The sequence below is a fragment of the Taeniopygia guttata genome, chromosome 1A (assembly GCF_048771995.1).
Source record: "Taeniopygia guttata chromosome 1A, bTaeGut7.mat, whole genome shotgun sequence".
Classification (NCBI taxonomy): Eukaryota; Metazoa; Chordata; class Aves; order Passeriformes; family Estrildidae; genus Taeniopygia; species Taeniopygia guttata.
In genome coordinates, this window is record NC_133025.1 from 53,407,560 (window position 1) to 53,428,644 (window position 21,085).

A 21,085-nucleotide genomic window follows, 5' to 3' on the forward strand; every position below is an offset into this window, starting at 1 on the left:
TGTCCTGTGTCCTTACCTCTAGCAAAGTGTTGAACAGAATGTATCCATGCTTGGCTGCAACCATTTTAAGACTTTCCTACAAAGAAAGAAAAGTGAGTAATTTACCTAAGGAATACATTATTTGGGTATTAAAAAAGCAGGTAAGAGCTTGCTTTTCCCTGTAAGTCACTTTTTGTTATAAAATTAAAGCTGCTGTAAAAACCCTCTGCAGAAATCCTCTTATACTGTCCTTATTTTATCTGTAATTCTGGTGAATTTGAAATATAATATTTAATTTATTTGTTTGTATAAGGTCTTTTTAGTGTCACCTTTTTGTTGACTGATATGATTTATGTCTCTGACAGTAACTGTGGAAAAGCCCCTGGGTTGGCAATAGTGATAAGCTGCACATACCTTCTTGAGGGGGAAATCCTGCATATGTGAAGGGACCAGGATTTGGTTTATGACATGGATCACACCATTTGTGCCAACAGCATCACTGAGTACAATTTCAGCTTTGTTGTTCAAAACCAGTGAGTTCTGGAAAGGCAACATAAAACATTTTTTCTGCGAAACCTTGTAGGAAAATGAGGCTGATGCTGAATTCCTTTGATATATGAGTCCAGACCATATTTTCTTTGCAGCAAAAAGTACTTTCAGCTTTAATAAATTGCCTTTGCTTTTTCAAACTCTCCTTATGCTTATAAAGCCAGAGTCTGAGGATAAAATAGCTTGTGTCAAAGCAAGGGTTGTAGAACTCCACTCCTAGAATACCAAATAAGTGCTGAACTCTTCAGCTGAACAGGCAATCTTATTTGAAAGTCATTTATTTATTTTTGTGCATGAGAGGATGAAAGGGAGCCATTGAAGTTTTTAAAAAGGTGAATGAGAGTGGACTGTTTTGCTGTCCTGTTCCCTGTGTCTCCATGTTTGGTTACCTGGGAGTAGCTGATGTGTATGAGGTCACCTTGGAGAGAGGTGACATTGGTGATCGCTGTCAGGTCCTTGTACAGCAGACTGGCACAACCCACCACGTGGTACCGGAGCACTTGAGCCATCACTCCTTTGGCAACCCAGTCCTTGACCTGCAGTGGGGAGTGGAGGGGGTGAGAAGCAGCTGAGCAAAGCACCTGAAGCAGGAAGCTCATTTGTACCGAGCCCTTTTACTTACTCGTGGGTCACTGTTCAGTACGTCTGTGTGCGGGACAAACAGGGTGAAAGGGCCCGGCCCTGAGATATCTCTGATGGACAAGGCCTGCCAAATTGAAGAGGAAAAAACAGCAATGAGTTAGTGCATGGGAGGACACACAGTGACAGGGACTGCCCTGTGGAGGGGAAGGTGGTGCCTGCAGCTCCATTGCTGCCGCATGTTGCATTCCCTTCCCTGCAACACAAGGGTGAGAGAAATTCCTCATGTGGACTTTGACTCCTAGCCTCATCTGTCACCTTTGTTCACAGGTATTAAATAGATTTTTATCTTATAGCCATGTCTTTATCTCCTCTGCAAAAACAAACAGGAGATGAGGGAATTAATTACTCTTAGAAGTACAAATGGACCTCTGCTATTGCAGGAACTTTGCAGTGACCACTGATAAGCTAAATTGAGAGCTCTCTTAAAGCAAGAGGAAGCCACTTGTCTACCATGGTAGCCAAACTGAAACTGGATTATAGGTCTTTAGGTTAGCAGGACAGCATACAGGTTTGTGCTGCCCTGAGGCTTCTGGTAAACAGAGAATTGCTGTTGCCAGTCTCCAAAATCAGTGAGAGCTGGCTGTACATTGGCTGTCTTGCAAGACACAGAGCACTCTGTGATGTTTCAGGGAGACAACTGAAATTGTTGCCATTTGGAGATGCAGAAGGCGTAGTAAACAAGTGGTATATTCTTGCTTCAGTATTCACAAGAGATGTGCTGGCAGATCTCAGACTTGGAATGGGTGAAAGCTTCTGTTTTATGCCCAGACTGGAGGCCTTATCTTTCTCTGGGACTTTGGTCTTGATCATGAATACTGTGGTTATTAATTGATCATTAATACTCTAATTATTACTGTTGTAGTGACAGTTAATAGCTTACATTACATTAGAGCATCTTAAGTATTAGTGACTGATAATCCAGATCCAGTCCCAATTATATTGAAGGAAGCTGATGCACACTGGATGCTTACCTGCTTCTCTCTGCTCTACACTTTTGGAGAGAAAAAAAGGGACAAGAACACCTCCCCCTGACCCCAACAAACCCCCCAAAACCCCAACCACTTCTCTTACCTCTAAGTGAAAATAAAATCTGGATGTGTTGGAGTTCCTGAGAAGTTCCTGCAATTAAGAACAAGACTCTGTAACAATGCTGCAAATGTGAGGCAGTATCTATGGAGTGCAAACAAATGCAGCACTCGGACAAGAAAGGTAACTTCAGGTTTGGAGGAGTGCTGCATATCTGTATTGCTTCTATTCTGTTCTTACCTTACTCTGCCAAACAGTAGGCTTCTTTGAAACCTAAAACTCCCTAATACTGCAGTCATAATGATTATCCATTAGGGTTTTTGTTTGTTTTGGCAGTTAAGGTTATCTTGCAGCATCCTGTTCCTATTCCTGGTTTCTTGGATTGGGATAACTTCAAATCCTGGGGTACAACTTTGTCCAAGAAAAAAGTGGTGTGTCTCAACCATTGCATTAAGTAACTACGGGAAGAAAAATAGGGGACAGTAAACCTGTGAAGCACTTTACCTGGAAGATGTTGCCTCGGCACTTAAATCCATCCCCAATGTAGTTAGGTTTGCAGGTGCAGGTCCTTTCTGTCAGCTCAGTGTCATTACAGATGGCAAATTCACTGCAGCCTCCATTATTCTTGTAAGGGCAAAGTTTAAAATATATAATTCCTTAATTGCCAGGCGTATAAAACAATTCCAATTCATCCTTTCCCCTCTCTTCCCATTTATATAATTTAGAAAGGTTTAGTCACAAGATCTTTTTGAAACCACATCTTGCTGGAACATCTGATTGCATATAATTTCTTACAAACACTAAAGAGAATTTAGAGTTTATAAGAAATAAGTCTCCTTTTATGCAGAGGATTTAGTTTTCATTCCCTCCTTATTGTATTTAGTTTATGATGCTGTAAGGATGTAAAATATTTGCATGCAAGTCTCACTCTGCACCTTAGGGATGAGTCTTAGCTTCTCTACCAATGCAGGGCTGATTTACCCTAAGGGGAGCAATTTACACACTCTAAATCATTGGGATGGTGCCAGGAGCCTGAATTTATGGAGGAGCAAACCACAGGACTGTCTGATGGCCCAGGCCATCTGTAACAGGGAGTTGCCTTGTCCTTGTCTCTAAAGCATCTCCTGTCTGCACCTGAGTCCAACACTGGGCTTGGAGCAGCGGGTGCATCTCGCCCACCATCTGCCTCCAGAGAGCTCCCAGTACTAAACCAAGATGTTCCTCACTCAGGAGCAGCATGCTGGGGCTCAGAGCTCTGCTCAGTCACAACTAGGTGCTCCTCTGTTACCACCTCAGCTAGCAAATAAGTTTTTATCCTGGGTTGAGAAAAAATTGGAGAAAATTGAGAAGCTTTCTTGTTTTTTCTTCTTGTCTTTGTCTTGTACTTGTTTCATGGTGTCCTTTCTGTTGCTGATCATCTTGGGGATCCTTTCCCATGGGCCATGAGAGGGAGCAGAAACTCTTTTGAGAGCTATCAGTGGGGCCTGACTTGACAGGTCAGAGAGACAGCTGGCTGTAAGGAGTGGGTTTGGGCGGATTTGCTGTGGATTTGGCTTGGCTCAGGCAGGCTGTTGGCAGCCTTGGCTACCTGCGAAGCTTTGCTGCACAGAGGCTTGGTCATCGTGGAGCCAGGTTAGCCTTTGGTATGACACTGATGCTCCTCAAGATGATCTTTATATTTAACACATAGTTAGCCTGGCATAATTAGTCAAGTGGAAGCAAAGCTGCTGGAACACAGCATAGGAAAAAGCAAGAGAATTCAAAATCATAGGGAGCAATGGCTCATAACTTTAAACACCCCTTTCCTCCAAGTTGTGTTTTTGCCCTTGCTCTTTCATCTCTGCAACCTTTCAAGGTCAGAGAAAGCCAGTTGAGAGGCCAGGCTGGGAGAATGAGAATTGTTCTTGCTGTGCTCAGAGCACAGAGGATTAATGTACACGAGAGAGTGGGTATGTCCCTGCTGCAGCTTGCCAAGAGGCAGAGTAGTGCAGAGAACCACACTGATTGCCAATATGTGGCTTGCAGTGTGTGAGCCAGCTTGTGCTAAACAAATGTGGTTAATTCTCAGCCTGCAGTGACAAGTGAGGGACAGAATGGGTAGTGCCATTGCTGAGTTAGGTTTTGGCACTACAGACCAGGGTCTGTTTCTCTGCATTGGATTTGAAGTGAGTTATTTAAGATTCAATGAGTCCAGGCCCTCACTTGTGTTATGTCCAGGCTGTGGTTGAGGAAAAGCCCTTCCTGCATGTTTAGTTTCTCTCATAGTGACAGCACTCAAGCATGTACTGAACCAAGAATACTTGAAGATTAGCCAAGTTAATGTACACAGGTTCTTAGATTCACACCTAACTTAGTTTCGAATGCATACAACCCCCAAAAGTATAATGATTATAATGAGATCGAAATTGTCTCCTTAAATGGATACTCACTTGTGAACACAGACTGATATATGTGCAGGTTTTGCCATCTCCAGAATATCCCTTGAGGCAATTACATACTGCCTACAAAGCAAAGTCAGAAAACAAGCATACATTGAAAAATGCTTTAATATTTTTTTCAGCACACAAATATACAGTTTACTTTTTCCCCAGATAATTTCATTATGATACGATGTGCAATTTATTAAGTTAAAAGTACATTATATCTCTCAGAGCAGTTTCTTGGCCAGTATGAGAAAGCAAGACCGAGACTGGTAAGTAATAATTTTCATTAGGCTCTATCTGCCTTTTCTTTGCCTATCCATCTCTGGTGTCATCTCTGCTCTCCTGTTCATTTGAAATGACCCCTCTGACATTTGCACATTATTGTCTTGCTGACAAAACAGGCTAAACACTTAATTTGTTTCCCTCATGTTTTTTGCATAGGTTGGTATTCCCCTCTCATCCCTTTCCTTCCCCTGTTTTTTTTTTAAGTGATGAAAAGTAGCTTCAAAACACACCTGGAATTGTGTGTTACTGGCAGCTTCCCATGCAGTGGAAATGTAGCTGACACTTTGTCCTGGTTACTGATATTTTATATTTGCAGTTATCGTGAAGATGAAAAATAGTTGCAAAGAAATTAATTATATTCTCCAATTCACTGCTTAATGGCTCTCAAATTAGAGTTTCCATTTAATATGTGGGAATTTGAAAATTCAGTGAGATTTCTGCAGCAGAAATAAAACTGGGAGGTAGTCTAATATTAGTGTTTATGTACCTCCTGGATGAGTAAGAGCCCTAGAGAAAGGGTATTTCTGTCCTATAAATTTGCCTTTGCAGTGCTGGGGTCTTGTAGTGGAAGTTGTTATTACTCTGATGTTGATTACATTCTCACAGGTAAGGAAGAAGAAATAAACAGGTTGTAGCTACTACTCTAGAGATCTGCAGAGGGAGGAGTGAGTGGATGTTGTAACCCTTTGCAAGAGCTATGGTTTAGGCTATTTTGTTTCCTTGTGGATACATTTGAACTGTGCAGGGAGAAGGGCTAGTCTAAAATGGATGTTTTTTATCATGGACAAGTTTCTATAACAATAAGAGAAACATCATCTAGCAATACTTTCAAACTTACAGCTTTTCACATCAAAGCCTCCCAAAGGAGAAAAACAACCACTTAAAATAGCAAAACACTGCTTTCCTCTGCAGTTTTGGATTTCTTTCACTGAAATAGATGCTTTTTCATGTTTATCTGCACTCCTCCTCAAATGCCTTTTTGAGGGAAGCACATACTTTTCAGAATTGTTATGAAATTCAGTTTTCTACTTAAAAACAAAATTGACATGGGGAAATCTTTCTTTACCCTACAATAAACACTTGACTAGGCCTATTTTTCTTCACTAACAAAGTACTCACTTGATTGGGTCCAGTCTGTGTGCATTCTGCATTTCTATCACATCCACCATTGTTCATCAGACAAGGGTTGATTTCTTTATAAAACAGAAACAGTGTAATAAAGAGAGAGTAATTCTGAAAACCCAAGGAGAATAAATTTTAAGTAAAGCATACTAGGAATGCAGATTTATGACAAAATTAATTCCCTCAGTTACTTAATGCCTCAGTCTAGGTCTTCAGTTATCTTGGTAGGGGCTAAAGCCCTGCCAGCAGGATTTCTGAAACCAGACCTGGGGAGGTGTTGTACAGTATCTAAAAGTCTGTTTGTGGTGATCAGAGGACTGTGTGTGTATCAAGCTGCTGGAGATGGGGTTATCCTTGCTAGGGGTAGATGTTGTTTGATAAGATTTGGTGTCACACCACGCTGCTGCAGGTGCATGGTTTGCGAAGTAGTACCAGCCATGTGGCAGGAAAAGATGCCTTTGGCATCAAAGGATATAGTATCAGCAAGCTGCTCTTCTGGGCCAGGGTGGAAGGAAACCTCTCTCCTGTGATTTTCCTCTGAGGGGTGCATGAGCCAGGGCACATGCTTACCGATGCAGACGATCCCGTCTCCGGTGTACCCGGCGCTGCAGACACAGGCTCTGTTTCCTGGTGTTGTTCTCCTGCACTCTGCCTTGGAGGAACAGCCCCCATTGCTGCTCTCACAAGCATCAATAGCTGAACAGGGACAACAGCAGAGATTAAACCAATGGGCTGGACTGGCTTCTTGCTTCTCATGATTATCTGTCTCCATTTTTAAAGGGATTTACTAACATTGTTGGAAGAAGTCTTTCTGAATTAGGAAGCCACAAACTTCATTAGTGCCAGTTATTTAATACCTATTATTGTTTCCAGAGGGAAAGCTGATATACTGTTTCTAGTCTGGAACGTTAGAATTCATCCAGGACTGACTTTCAGGAACTTTCTCTCTTCCAATTCTGCCCATTTCAACAAAACACCAAAGAAAGGGATGTTTGTGTTCATCTCTAGTTTAAATAGCCATTTAAGTGTTCCCCGAGCTTGACATTTTCTGCACACAGACCATGTAATTCTTTTGCAGGAGGTTAGACTGTAATACCACCTAGCCCTCCTGTGATAGAATGTCTTGGTTCTTATTCAGATGGATACTCATACTGTTTCTCCAACCCTGGATGAGCTGAATGCTCATAGCTTGAGAGCAGGAAGGGAATTTTGTCTGATCTTCAGTGTGATTCATGTCAGGCTGAAAATGGCATTAATTTTTGCTTCAAATGACCCTAAAATACTCTTTAATCAATTTCAGACCAGGGAGTTGATTTTTTTTCTGCAACTAATTTTGCCCAGGAATCATGTACATGGGAGCAAGGAAAGTACAGAGTGACTATGGGTGACCTGTGTCACTTAGCTCTTCCTGCACATGTGGAATTACCCCCCAGCAGATTAAAATGGATTTGTCTGTCTTGTGCCAGAAGAGAAAATGAAAACAGGCAGAGTAAGAGTGGCTAAATCTGGGATTAGGATGCTGACATTGTGAATAAGTAGAAAAATGAGCTTCTGTCTGAAAAACATTAGCATTTTAATCAGTTAAGAATTAAGAAAAATTATAAGTAATTATGATTATTGTGGCTGGAAGCAGTCTGTTTTGGATAACCCAGATTTTTGGGAGAACATCTAGCATAAAGTGCTATTATCCCTTTCTGAGGGTCTCTTAAATCTCTCTAGTCTAAATAAACGGATTTTGCCACACCAGAAATCTGAGCAAGTTCAGAAAGCTGAGGAAATGGTAGAGCTACACAGCTTCCAATAGCTGGAAGTGTAATTGTGCCCTGAATTGGCCTTTCTTTGCTGGGCTTTGTTGGGAAAGGGAGTAAAAGTCACAAACCAGGTTTCATTACTCTGCAAACAATGGGGCTGGAGTTGTGCACAGCATGTTCCCTTTTCTCTGCTCTCCCTCAGCACAATGCCTCACAACTTGGAGATTTGGAGCCCTTTGTTTGCTATGAATCTGCACCTGTTGGGCTGCTGTTTGTTTTGAGGGAACTGGCAGCAATTCCTGCTTTGTAACTGGTGCATAGGGAACTGCTCATCTCTCACCAGCTCTACTGTGACCAGAGAGTGCTTCAAGCATTCTTCTTCTTGTTTCTTTTTTTTTTTTTTAAATTATTTTTCAAAGGGAAGAAACAAAGTTCACTTGCCTGTGCAGAATGTCCCGTTCCCCTCAAAGCCAGCTGCACACTTGCAATAGGCAGTGCCATTTGATAGGAGAAGGCAGCTAATGAAATAAAAAGAGGGAGGCATCATTCAACAGAGGAAAAAAAAAAAAATTGGTCAGGTCTTTTGTACAGCCCTTGCTTTTGTGAGTGTTTCTGAAGGTAATGTTGCATAGAAATAACAAGGCATTTAACCATATAGTAAGAGGTAGCTAAAACCATAAAAATGAACCTAGCTGGACCAAGTTTTTCAAATGTATTTTGGATGTATTATTTTAGGTATTAGAATTCCTTGCTTTGGTGTTTGAATAACCTAAATTTTTTGATGCAGAACTCCAGAATTTGCATGTCTACTCACCCAAAAAGCTCTGCACAATTTTTGTCTGTGTGCACTCAGTTTATGGAGGGATGCAGCCAACACAATTCATCACTGGCCCCTACTCCTGCCATGCCTGCACCTATCCTCAGACCCACAGGTGTCTTTCATGAAAGATGAAAGATACACAAGAGAAGAACAATCTGCTTCTGTCAGAAACACAGTCTTGATTCCAGAATGTGTGGGGTCCCCATGAGCAAATCTGAGTGTGTAGTGTTGTTAAAAAAGCCTGGTAAAATATCGCTGCTGTGAACTGAAGGTCACAAACATACAGGGGAGAGAATTACCCAAAATCTGGGAAAAAGGGGTTTGTCCCTCTGGTTTCTCAGCTCCTACAGAAGAGCTGTGGCTGAAAATGAGGAGTCTCTCCAGCCAGCTTTCCTTGGGTTTTTTTAAGATGTCTTGACTAGTGTAAATCTTGCTGCCTAGTGGTCAGTGGTGAGGGAACAGATGCCTCTCAGTAAATGGCTCAGTGGGGCTCACTTGCTCCTCTGAAAACTAGTTAGTGTCCCAGTATTGATGCTGGACTGGTGAGAGCATTTTTTTTTTTTTTTTTTTTTTGTTATTATTTGTGTATTTTGAGGTGAAGAAGACAGGTTTGAACTTTCTGGCCTCATCAGTTTATACGTTAGATTTACATTGCTCCTTATCTCTGTGAGATATGCTGCTGAGAAGTCATGAGCAAGGTGGACTTGCTTTTTGCCTTGCAGGAGGTCCCCTTTTTCTCCCCTCTCCTCTAAATAACTACATTTCATACATACTTGGCGCTGGTGTGGCAAGAGGCATTACATGCATCATCTTTGATTTCTGCAAGTGGAAAAAAAAATGAAATAGGGATCAGAACCTTTTGGGTCAACATCCTTCTAGCTTCAGTCTTTTGTTCCCACCATGTGGAGCTGGACCCTGAGCTCTGTGCCAGACAACTGTGCTCTCAGTTTTGATAGCAGCTCCACCTATAGATTCTGTATAGATCAGTGGATACCATTTAAACTAATTTGCAAGGAAGAGTTGGGTCATATTGTCAGGAAAACATTTCACCTATTGTTATTTATCTGTATTTAGCCTGGTGAATCTTGTATAATATTAGAATTATATTAGGGTCCGTTTTCTAAAGGAGCTGAAATTTTTCTCAGAGCATATATAGCAACCCTCTTAAAAAACTGTACTTAATTTTTTTTCCTGGGAAAATTTAAAACTGATCTTGAATGTTGTTATAAATGTGCTTGTAACATTTTTAGATTTCATACCATTATAGCTAAAGTTTTGAAACACTTACTGAGTACATTTTAGTTATGCCTGAATAGAACATAATTTGATTGGATTTAGAAGCTGTGTTAAACCAGCACAAAATGATTTATTTGCTATTTTTTTTATCGCATTAACAAGAATATAATTTAATATCTGATGTTATATAGCTAAATCAACTTTTTGAAGCACTTGAGAGGCTTTTGATCTGAGGGTCAAAATGTGCTGGGTAATCCTGCTCTAGAAAACACCTAACTTTAATAAATGGGATATTCTTTTGGGGTAGATAGAGGGTGACACAGGTAGAGAATTAGCTAAGTCAGCATTTCAGTATCATGAGCAGAATATCAACCGGCTCTCTAATAGTGCAGTAATTAATTGCCATGGCACAGAAATGTGACCCATATCTCCCTGCATGTGGGAAGCTGCACTGGGATCTGATTGTGGCTATAGTTCTGTCACAGAACTACAAGTGACAGAAGACTTGCAGTTCCGTCATTTCTGTCACTTTTTACCTCAGAAGAAGAGAGGCAGGGCACTCACCAGTGTCACATGTCACTCCTCTCCAGCCAACGTCGCATTCACAGGAGCCATCCCCGTCGACCCCACTGCTGCATTTCCCATGGACACAAGTGCACACTGTGGGAGAGATGGGGGCAAGCCACTGTCCCTAGCAGTGTGGGCAGCAAGGGGCAGGAAGGACAGCAGGGGTGGCCCAGACATCACCTGCTGATGGCACCTTCTGCTCTAGGCTATTTGAAGAAAGGTGTTTCCTTGTGCCTTTTGGTTTCTAATTACACAATAACTCTAACTTCAAACTATGCTCATATTTCCTCTATTCCCAAATGCAGTGTCTGAAACTATATTTTAATGGGAAAGGACCGGTGAAAAATAGCGGTGCTACAGAGGATGGTTCTTGTTGGATTCTTTTCTAAGTCTGTGGTGTGCCAGAGTAGAAGGCACTGTCTCCAGTTTAGGGATTAGAAAGAAAACACCACAATGGGGACAGGAATGTTTTTAATACTGGCCTATTAGGAAGTGCTGTACCTTTCTAGAACCTGGACTGAGCAGGGTTAGAAGATAAAAGGGGAAGGTTTGGACACCCGAGGGGCCAGTGAAGCTCCCGTGTGGTTTGGGGACGGTCGGTACCTTGGTCACAGCTGCGGCCGTATCTGCCCGGGCTGCAGCTCTCGCAGGCCGTGCCCTCGAAGCCCCGGTCACACTGGCAGCTGCCGGTGCCATTGATGCCATCCAGGCACACGCCGTTCCCGGAGCAGGCGCTCCCGGCCCTGCCCGGGCACGCCTGGCACTGCGAGCCGAAGAACCCCGCGCAGCACTCCCGGCTCTGCAAACCCAGAAACGCTGCGCTGAGGCTCGGGGGGGCAAGCAGGGTGAGTGGGAGATGTGGGTTTGTACAAGGGCTTTTCGTGATAGGAACAGGGGGAATGGCTTCAGTGTGAAAGAGGGTGGGTTTATATTGGATGTTAGGAAGAAATTATTTACTGCGGTGAGGCACTGGAACAAGTTTCCCACAGAAGTTATGGGTAGACCCATGCCTGGAAGTGGGGGGCTGTGAGAAACCTGGTCAAGGGGAGGATGTTTCTGCCCATGGCAGGGTGGCTGGAACTAGATGAACTTTAAGGTTCAAACTTCCCACCCAAACTACTCTTTGATTCTGTGATTTGTAGCAGCACATCAGCTCTGCTGGTCTGTGACCACACTCCTCAATGTGCCAGGACACAGGCTGCCACCACAAGTCCCTGGTGGGACCCATGTGCCGTTCACCACTTCAGGGAGAGGTGGGGAATTGCTAGGGACAAGCATAGGTTTACCCTTCCCAACCTGTGCTCCCCTCTGCTCTGCGTGTGGACATGCAGCACTTCTTCGTGTGCTGCAGCTGTTACCAATCTTTAACCTTCAATCTCTGTTTGTCCAGAATAAGGGTCAATAAATATACTGTCAGGAGCTGCCTTGATGTGCTGTGTGTGCTTAGTGGGGATGATGAGGAGGATGAAGCTCGGGGAAGGGGGTTCCTGGTTTTTACCACAATAGAAGCAGTGAACTCACAATGATGGTTTTAGCACACTTGGGCTTGCACCCGATCTGGATGGTGTACTGTCTCATGTGGTTTTCTGTGAGGACACAGTATTTCTTCACCCCTGCCTGAGCAAATATTGGAGAAACAGATTCACTTCTGAATAATATTGATCAGCTAATTTCAAATGAGTTAAAAAAAGGGACATTAAATTTATGCATGCTGTGCACTGACTCACACATTCACAATTAAAATGAAGGAAATACTTCTAGAAATAAAAATAAACACATGATCAGTTTAACTCTGTCTTGTGGTGTTTTAAAGATGTATAAAATTTCTTTTGCTCAGAATGGAACAGATTCTATTCAGATGTTTTACAAGCAGGTTTTTTTCATTTTTCACATTTTCTGATCTTTCTAATTCTTCTTGGAAAACTGAATTATGAAGTTGTGCAAAAACAGCTGTTGAAAAATTGTCTTCTAGGTCTAAACACAACTGGGGAAAAGAGTGTTTGCTGATGAAAGCTTTTGATCTCAGTATAAACTTGTGAGGAGATTGAGACAAGAATCCATCCAGCTCTTCATTGTAAAGGAAATGTTAATGAGTTTGATTTTTTTCCCATGAGTAATTAAATTTGGTCTTGCCAGTCAAGTACTTTGATGAGGTGGCTGGGACTAGAGCTGCTTTGGAATACTATCACTAGCATAATTCATTAAAAAAATAGTAAAGGAGAATATGCTTATGCAGTATCAATGAAGAGGCTTTCACAGCTAAGTTAGATACCAAGAAACTCTAAATATCTTCAGTTCTCATGTGTTGGACCTGGGCATCCAAAGTTTCTCTAATCTCCAAGTCCTCTTGTGACCATAGTTTACAGCATATTGCTGGGGATGGATTGACTTAATCCCTCTGTACATCTCTGGCTTGAAGGGCTCAAAGCTGATGCTGTAACTCCTTCTGGGGCAGGCATATTCCAGACCACATTTAACTCCCCTAATTTTGCATGGTAGAGGTAAACTTGGCAGTTTGAGGAGCCTTAGTTGTCCCAGTGCCTATGAGAAACTGGCCTTGAAAGGTAAACTTGTCTTTAAGCTGCCCTTCTGCTACCTTGATCCCAGGGAGATTTTTCAAAAAACCTCTGAGGTCAGGGTGGACTGAATTTCTCAAGTGTAAGCAATGTATTAGCAGGCTGAGGTAACTACTACATATTTTGGTGAAACTGAGGCAATTATATTAAAAATAGGATTGAATGCCTATATAGTCAATTTTGATATGAAGAAACAAACAACCCTAGCATTAATGAAAAAAATACTTACGATTTCTTTTGTTCCTGGGGGACAGCTTGATGGTTGTGAACAAATTCTGCACTTCTCCTTATGCAACACAAATGAGAGGTAGTTAAAAGACTGAACAGAGATGCAAGCAGGTTGTTTCACAGAAAAAGAATGATTTCCAGCCACATTTCTAAATCTAATGCTTGAGGTACATTATCAGGATAACCCCTCTGGTAAAGAGGGTGAGGGAAGCTGTCCTACTCAGCAAGGAAGAATATCCCTATGAGGGGCTCTGTGGGAACACCCTTTCCCCAGGGGGAAGAAGGAAAGATCATTTGGTTATTTTTTATTTGCTCTTCTAAAGTGATGCTTCCCGCTTTATAAACAAGTGGTCTGGTTATGAAGATGTATTAGAATAATGCATTATTAATATTATCTCAATGTTAAGCTCCGAAATTTCTTATTATTGAGCTACTCTGATTATATTTTATCTAGGCTTTCAGAACACTGATTTCAGGACCCAAATTGTCTTAAGAGATGCTAAATCTCTGGTAGGAATATCCTTTGTGGAAAATGTGTGCATTCCTTGCTGAGAAGTAGTATTACATATCCTATACATATGAGCTTTGTTTAGCTATAGGTCTCTCTGAAGCGCTTTAATGTTCTGTATCAGCTTCCATCACTTACAATGATCACAGTACTGTTGGTATCACATCTGTTCTTCTGGATTTCCAGGACCTTTCCCAGTCCATGAATAATTCCTCTGTCTGTGGCAACATTTGTATAGCTTATAGGAGCATCATTTATGTACAGCTGCAAGAGACATGTAATGAGTTAGAGAGCAGCAGAAGTGTTCCATGGATCTGTGGTAACCTGAGCAGTCAGAGGTGGAAGGAAGAGAGAAATGCACTTAAGGAAAACCAACAAATGTAGATAGCATCAGGCACTTGCTCACATTTCAGCTGCTGCATTTAACTGCTTCACTGCCCTGGAGGGCATGGGATGACTTGCAGCCTGTTAAAACTTCTGAGCAACAAGATTTGGCAGAGCAGCTTTTTCCAAGGGGTGTAAAGGCAATGAAGAAGGAGCCTAAGGTGTGCCACAAGGTGGGTTTTCTGTGTCTGGGGGACGTGGGGCTTCAAGGAAACCGTCCCAGCAGCTGCTCTTTCAAGGAGGATTTCCATCATCTCAGTGCTACCCTGCACTCCCATCGTGCCCTCACCAGCAATAGTCTCACTGCAGGTGCTTTTTCAAGGCTCAGCTGAGCAGAGCAAAGAGCAGGGCTGAAAATCTGCGTGTGAAAAGCTTTCTGTCTTCCTTTGCCTATACCCACAGGGAGTTCTGGGACAGAGAAGGAGGACCAAGTTCCCTTCCTGGCCTTGTCTCTTAATCTTGTCGTACCTGATTTTTCCATGAGTGGTATTGAAAGGCAATTCATATTTGTTGCCCAGTGCTTTGAGTTCTTAGGACTGAAAGTGGAGTGAATCTACAGAAAATAGAATTAATGTTTTATAATTGAGGACAGGTTTCTAATAGCCCTTGGAAGTCAGATTAATGACTGCTCTGTAATTCAGGTTTGAAGTTGCTAGACACAGATACATAAAATTCAATTCTAAGTGTGAACAGCACAACTGAAATAAAATTCAGTCAGAGACACCTTCAAGGGTGACTTTGAATTAGGCAGGTCTGAGACAGGCATTGCATTTGAATGACAGCTTTTGTTCTGTTGAGTCACAGAAGCTAATGAGGGATTCACTGTTCCTTTTGACTGCTTGTCAGTTTAAAGCTGAAGCTGCATTTGTAAAAAGCAGGAAACCTGTTTCTCCCAGCAAGTGCAGACAGCAGTACCTGGCTGTTGTGGAGGAAGAACCCAACCTGGTAGGAGAACCCTAGCATGGTCTCCCTGTGCATGCCATTGTGCAGGTCGTTCTTCAGGAGCTTCTCATCCAGCACAACGTGATAGCGGATTTGGCCTTCGTCCTGCCAACACACAATTACATTAGAGCTATGTAATAAAGAATGAAAACTTCCTAGGGATAGCATTTTCCAAAGGGTTTAAGCCAAACATAGATTGCTTGGCTCTAAAGAGAAACTTCTCCAGTGGGTAGGTGATTTCATATTTCCTCCTGCAGAGAGCCTGCATTCTTGCCACAATGAAAAGATTATTGATCATGGGGGGTGAAAGGCTATTGAGCTGGGAGGACCAAGGTTTCTTGAGCTTGTAGTGTGTTCCTGTGCATAGGGCTGGCTGCTGAATCTGGGGAAAAATCAGATGTTTTTTTAGGACTCTGAACTTCATTTCATTTGACATGAAGGGTAGGATATTCATGAGTGTTTTTATGATCTTTCCATACTTATTTCTTATTCCTTTGGGAATCCCTGAATAGCCTATAGGGGAATAATCTGTGGTGAGTGTTTAGGGTAATTTTTGTATCTATCTATATTTTTAAATCTATCTATATGTAGTCTTTAAGGCACCTTCAGTTGAGAAAGACTGCTTTAAATTGTCTTCAATTGAAAATTTTTTATGCCTGGTTGATAGAGTATATTCATATTTCACTGTAAAGTGATGAAGGTACTATCTATACATCAAAATTTTGTGTGGGTTTCCCAAGGCTTCTACATCTTGTTCTGAAGCAGGAGGCTCCCAGAACTCTCCCTGACTAGGAAGAGAAAGCAGAAGCAGGATGTGTTGGTGAGAGATTGACCAATGTGAGAGAGGCTGGGGTGTTTGGGGAGTTTAGGAGCTGCCTAGCCAACAGACAGTGCTGCTGCAACTTTGTCTTTGCAATAAAATGTGTTTGTGGGAAATCCTGTTGCTCACTGTCCCCTTATTCTGAATGTCCATGCTGCTCCTGCTCTTCTGCTCCTTCAAAGTATGTGAAAGCATGAAGCAGCTCCAGGATGTGAGATTTGTGATGTTGCCTGGCTGTGCCCACAGAGTAAAAGAGTGGCCTTGACATCTCTGAGGGCTCGCCTTGATCCACTGAATGCAAAAAATATTTGCAGATGAGAAAGTGGGAATTGAGATAGAGCTAATCTCCATCAGTGTCCAGCCCTGTTTAATCTGACTTCAATGAATTGGAGGAAAAGCTAACTCTGATCCATCTTGATTTCTGTCTTTAATCACCAGCAGAGTTAGGACATCTTGCCTCATCAGGGCCAAGAAATGGAATCTTCCCCCTGTGCCAAACTCTTCCCTCTGCAGCAGAGCTCTCCCAAGTGTTTCACAAAGAGGTTAAGCCTCAGGCAGGCTTAACATTATGGTTGTTTTTTGTTTTTTTCTTTTCTCAGATTGCCACATCAGGCAAGGCTGGGAGGATGAAAGACAGACCGAAGAAACATTGGTGAGGGCGAGTAGTGAAAATGAAAATGATTTCTCTGTGTTCATGTGTAATCCAGATCTACTGGGACTGATGTCCTATGTGTCTCTCGAAGTTTATTATAAATTATTCTTGTAGTGATGTGGAAATGATGATGTCGTGTCAAGAAACAGCTAAAATAGTGTTCAAAAGCCATTTGAGCAGACGGAACTTGATCATTTGTGAACGTGGAATTTTGCCTTGGGTCTGCTGTTGTTAAATGGTTTGGGACAAGTAATTTGAACCCTGTGCTCCTCAGCTTCTGAGCTGTAAATGGAGGCCATGCAAGTAGGGATAGAGTGTGGATAAGTATTTCTGAAAGAGATAGGGAAGAATTAAAGCCACTGGGCAAATCATGGGTGAAGCTTCCTCTGCAAGGTGTGTGGCTCTTGGTATGTGCAATCTATAAAGCTGTTTAAAATTGGAGAAAATACGAAGAAAGCTTCTGGGATGATGCAGAAAAAGGATAGCTTATCTTGGGAGGAAACCAACAAGACTGAGAAGGGGGTTTGGACTTGTAAATATGTCAGTGTACAAATGCCCAGAGGGAGAGTGTTGCTGCAGCATTCCTGCAGGAGTGACAAGGCCAAAATCTGGATAGTTTTAAGAAAGAGTCAGAATATTTCAGGGCATTATTAATCATGGGGTATTAGTGATATCGGGGACTGGAGTTTGTTCACCTAAAGAACTCATTTCAGTGTTTTTTCTTGTCACTCCTATACTGATCTTCTTTACATAAAAAAACCTCTCAAAATCCCAAACCAAAAAAAAAGCTCTACTGACAAGATGTCTTGGAAATTATCACTATGTTTTAAATTTAGAGAAGGCTAAAACACAGAACAAATAGCTAGGCTCTTCCAGCAAGTCAGGAAAATATAGGTAGGTCCATCCCATTTCACCGTCTTTGGTGTTACGGACAAAACTTAACTTGATTTCTGGGAAACAAATCTTATCCTATATGTGTTTCCTCATAACCCATCCACTTGAAACAAAGAGGAAATATTGAGCTGTTAGGACAAGCCTTGTAAGTAATACGTACCAGGGTAGCAGATTTCTTATCCTTTAGATAATTTTCTATGGCATCATTACTTGGGGCAAAAACTGTGTATGTGTTTGCCGCTTCTATTTCGTTAGCCAGGCTGTATTGCTGATGTGAAACACATGAAAAAAAAAAAAAAATCAGAACGACCACTGATAGTCTGAAATGCAGACAAAGCAGGGAGCTTCCTCGGTTCTGAAACACTGTGAACATGGTGTGAAAGCTTACAATAATGTAGCCCCTGAAAATGGAGTAGTCGGGCATTTGCTCCAGGCGGGCCAGCAGCCTCGGCATGACAGCGCTGCGGAGCGGGGTCAGCACCTGCAAAGGAGCAGATACCCCACATCAGCTGCAGGTGAAGGATCACATGCAGGACAAAATGCTGTTCTGTCACAGGATTTTCCACAGGAGATTAGTAGTTTTGCACTGCTTGTGGTGCAGAAGAGCAAATCCTTATCAGTATGTTGTATACCTTGTCGATGACATGAATGACCCCGTTTGTGGATGCGATGTCACTGGCCACAAAGTGAGCACCCTCGAGGGTCAGGTTCTGCAAAAGGGAGAGGAGAGAAGGTTTGTGTTTGCCTTGTTGGGGTGGTGCTTCCCAGCAGCTCATCCTGTGCATTTCCACACCTTCCCAAATGCTTGCCTAGGGTTGCACCATGGCACCACGAATTCCCACCAGAGGCTGGGTTACCTCAGGGAATCACGCACCGGAAAGGGGACTCGAGGACTCTTGGCTGTTCCCTGTGTGCAGACTTGGGCTGGCTTGGCTTGCACTGGAGAGGTTTGCTGGGCTTGGTGCACTTGCCTCCAGCACAGGGTAGGATGAGCTCTGAGCTGATTCATACCCTCCCAGCCCTGTGCAGCTTTGAAGGACCCAGTCCTTTCCTTTGGAGCATGGAGGTGGGGGGAACTTCCCTCTCCCTTAATGGGGATGAAGTGCTTAACTGTGACTTGTGTATTTCCAGGAGATCTTCCTCAGAACATGGAATTTTCCTGATAAAAAGGCTAAGGGCGAAGGGCTGTAACTTGTTATTTACCATTAAAAATACCCTCAGGTGCTTTAGGACTGTCAAGTTGCATACATGGAGATGTGTGTTATCACTGCTTCCTCCTACCTTCCCTGTTCCCTAAATTAAGTTATTTGGTTTCCTTGATGCTCTTTGTCTTAATGTAGCTCACACAGGCCGCTCCAGGCAAGGACCACCCTTCTGCTTGTTACAACTGTCCAGCGTTTGCAGCAGCTACTGGGACATTAGAAATAAATAATATTGTGGACAAATTTCAGTGCTGTAAAGTGGTGGAGAAAAACAAGCTAATGTTTCTCCCAGAGGGCCCAATATAATTGAACTATGCCTTTAATTTTATGACATATATTTAAAAAAATACATAATGTCTGTGTGGTTTTATTATACAAGAAAGAGGCAGTGATGATAAGGGTTTGGTGTATGATACCACATTGGTTTGCAGGTCATCTCACCCCATTTTCTTTAGACAAGTGTAGGAATTTGCTCTGTAGAGACGTTGGCAGCATGTCAGAGGACGATAAATTCTGGAAATCAGCAAAGCTGTAAGCTCCTGTCAGTACATGATACCTAAAGGAAATTAACTGGATTTTAAGGTTTGGTATTTTCTCTTTTTTTCCTTTGTCTTATTTCAGATAAACATGCTTAGTGTGTCTCAAACTGTAGTTTTAAGCAGGAATTGCTTCTACAAGACCTTGTTCAGGTGTTATTTATGTTTTCATCTTAGTTCAACATTTAAACATTTCTGACATAACGTAAAAAATGCCTTTTTTCCCAGTGGCCTTGCTACAGAGATTTATACCACTGGACCTAGAAGGGGAGTCCTATGCCCTTCCTTTAAATCAAAATACCTGTCTTGCTCTAGTGGCTTCAAACCAAAGGCTTGTTTAGCATAAAAACAGTGAATTAAAAAAGCCAAACTCCCAAACCATAGACGTACTTAAGGAGAGTTGGAATGTTACTTTTTGACATCCAAAAGGCTTTCTCATCTTCATCCATGTTCTCAATTGCTTGCAGAGAAGGCACAAGGACAGTTAGGTTTGAGGTGGTGGACAACACCGAGTTTATCTTGGCTTCCTGCATGAGAATAAAGAGGGTAAAATAATTCATTCTAAGGATGGTCTATAAATAGTTGCTGGTGACATTTTAAGCAAGGTGACGTGCTTTGTGACCAGCCTGGAAAGGGAAAAACTATTATACTGAGCAATGACTTGAACAATAGCAGTTAGAGCTGTACAAAAATGGTAAATGAGTGTATATTTTTTTTTTACAGAATAGATTGCCAGCATTTAAAGGGCAGAAATAATGTCCAGGTCAGAATTATGACATACATAACTTGCCCCCCGCCGCCCCCCCCCCCAAAAAAAAAAAAAAACCAAACCAAACTAGCCTATCTCATAGGTTTTGTGTTATGCACTTGAATGTTAAAGAAAAAAAAATAGTGGTGATAAATGGAGGTGATAAATGCTAGTGGTTACTGATAAATTCAAGTAACTGGCTCTTACAGAGCACTTCATGCTGTTTAATAGATAGAAGGACTATGAACCATGACATAAGAAACTCCCATGACATAGTGTTCCTGTTTGGAAGAAGACTATTTAACATGGCTGGGATTTTTTTAAGAGGCCCAAGCGTTATCTGTGCCCACTAGCATTGCAGTGGAGCTTGCTGCTGACAGCTCTAATTTTAGATGGGGATTGTGAGATTGTAACATGCATGAATTAATTAGTCTTCCATGGTTTTATCTGCCTTAAGGATGGAAAGAGTTTCCATTAGAGAGGATTTTTCCAGTTAGGTGGATTTTTTTTTTTTTTTTGAGTGAGAAATGGAAAGCTAAATATTTACATGTGATCTTACTGAAGATGGATTTCTCCAAGCTTTTCACAGGCTCCACAAGCTGCCATTTTTGATACTGCAAAACTTGAGGGAGCAATATGAGCTTGGGTTCTTGCTGCTGGTATGCTGCCTGGAAGCTGGCTTATTTTGGATAGTCCTTCATTACCCATATTGGGTTTTGAATCAAGAAGGGAATCAGCTCCTTTAAATAGCTGGGAATTTTGTCTCTGTTAAGATTGTCTTTTTTCCTAGACATCATCCCTATCACCTTCCAAATATTTAAATATAGAAAAAGCAACAAACTTCCCCTTCTCATCCTTCCTGAGCAGCAAGAAAAATATTTGGTTGTGAAAAGTGGTAAACATCACATTCCTGCTCAAGTACAAAGTCAAAAACCCACAGATGGGTATGCCTCCCTATTTTGCTCATGTTTGTAGTTACCAATGTTTATTTTAAGTAATAGCATTTTTCTGAAGTGTAGCAGAAATTTCCACATCTGTTTCAGTAGATTATACAGAATTTTCCCTCTGATTTGTTCCCTCATTATCAAAAGAGCACATTAGCAGTAGAACAGCATTTCTTATTGTGCCCATTTCTTTAAATTCTTTACTTTCTCTATACAGTGTCCAGTGCCACAATGTGAGCTCAGGGCCAGGC

The 21,085-nt window shown here is 42.0% G+C and overlaps 1 protein-coding gene across 1 annotated transcript in view; it reads right to left on the reverse strand.

Annotated features, from left to right (window-relative positions):
• STAB2 (stabilin 2) overlaps positions 1-21,085 on the reverse strand; it is a 75,036-nt gene that overhangs the window by 16,648 nt on the left and 37,303 nt on the right. Inside the window, exons 27-48 of the mRNA XM_030263182.4 lie at positions 19,533-19,669; positions 19,048-19,162; positions 18,037-18,114; positions 17,793-17,885; positions 17,565-17,672; positions 15,012-15,143; positions 13,851-13,976; positions 13,206-13,262; positions 11,922-12,017; positions 11,004-11,199; positions 10,398-10,493; positions 9,371-9,416; positions 8,219-8,295; positions 6,597-6,722; positions 6,024-6,097; positions 4,626-4,697; positions 2,701-2,820; positions 2,242-2,289; positions 1,151-1,234; positions 918-1,064; positions 394-519; positions 17-76 (exon numbers count right to left, since the gene is read on the reverse strand). Of these exons, the coding sequence (XP_030119042.4) occupies positions 17-76; positions 394-519; positions 918-1,064; positions 1,151-1,234; positions 2,242-2,289; positions 2,701-2,820; positions 4,626-4,697; positions 6,024-6,097; positions 6,597-6,722; positions 8,219-8,295; positions 9,371-9,416; positions 10,398-10,493; positions 11,004-11,199; positions 11,922-12,017; positions 13,206-13,262; positions 13,851-13,976; positions 15,012-15,143; positions 17,565-17,672; positions 17,793-17,885; positions 18,037-18,114; positions 19,048-19,162; positions 19,533-19,669 (2,214 nt within the window). The remainder of the gene's footprint in view (positions 1-16; positions 77-393; positions 520-917; positions 1,065-1,150; positions 1,235-2,241; positions 2,290-2,700; positions 2,821-4,625; positions 4,698-6,023; positions 6,098-6,596; positions 6,723-8,218; positions 8,296-9,370; positions 9,417-10,397; positions 10,494-11,003; positions 11,200-11,921; positions 12,018-13,205; positions 13,263-13,850; positions 13,977-15,011; positions 15,144-17,564; positions 17,673-17,792; positions 17,886-18,036; positions 18,115-19,047; positions 19,163-19,532; positions 19,670-21,085) is intronic.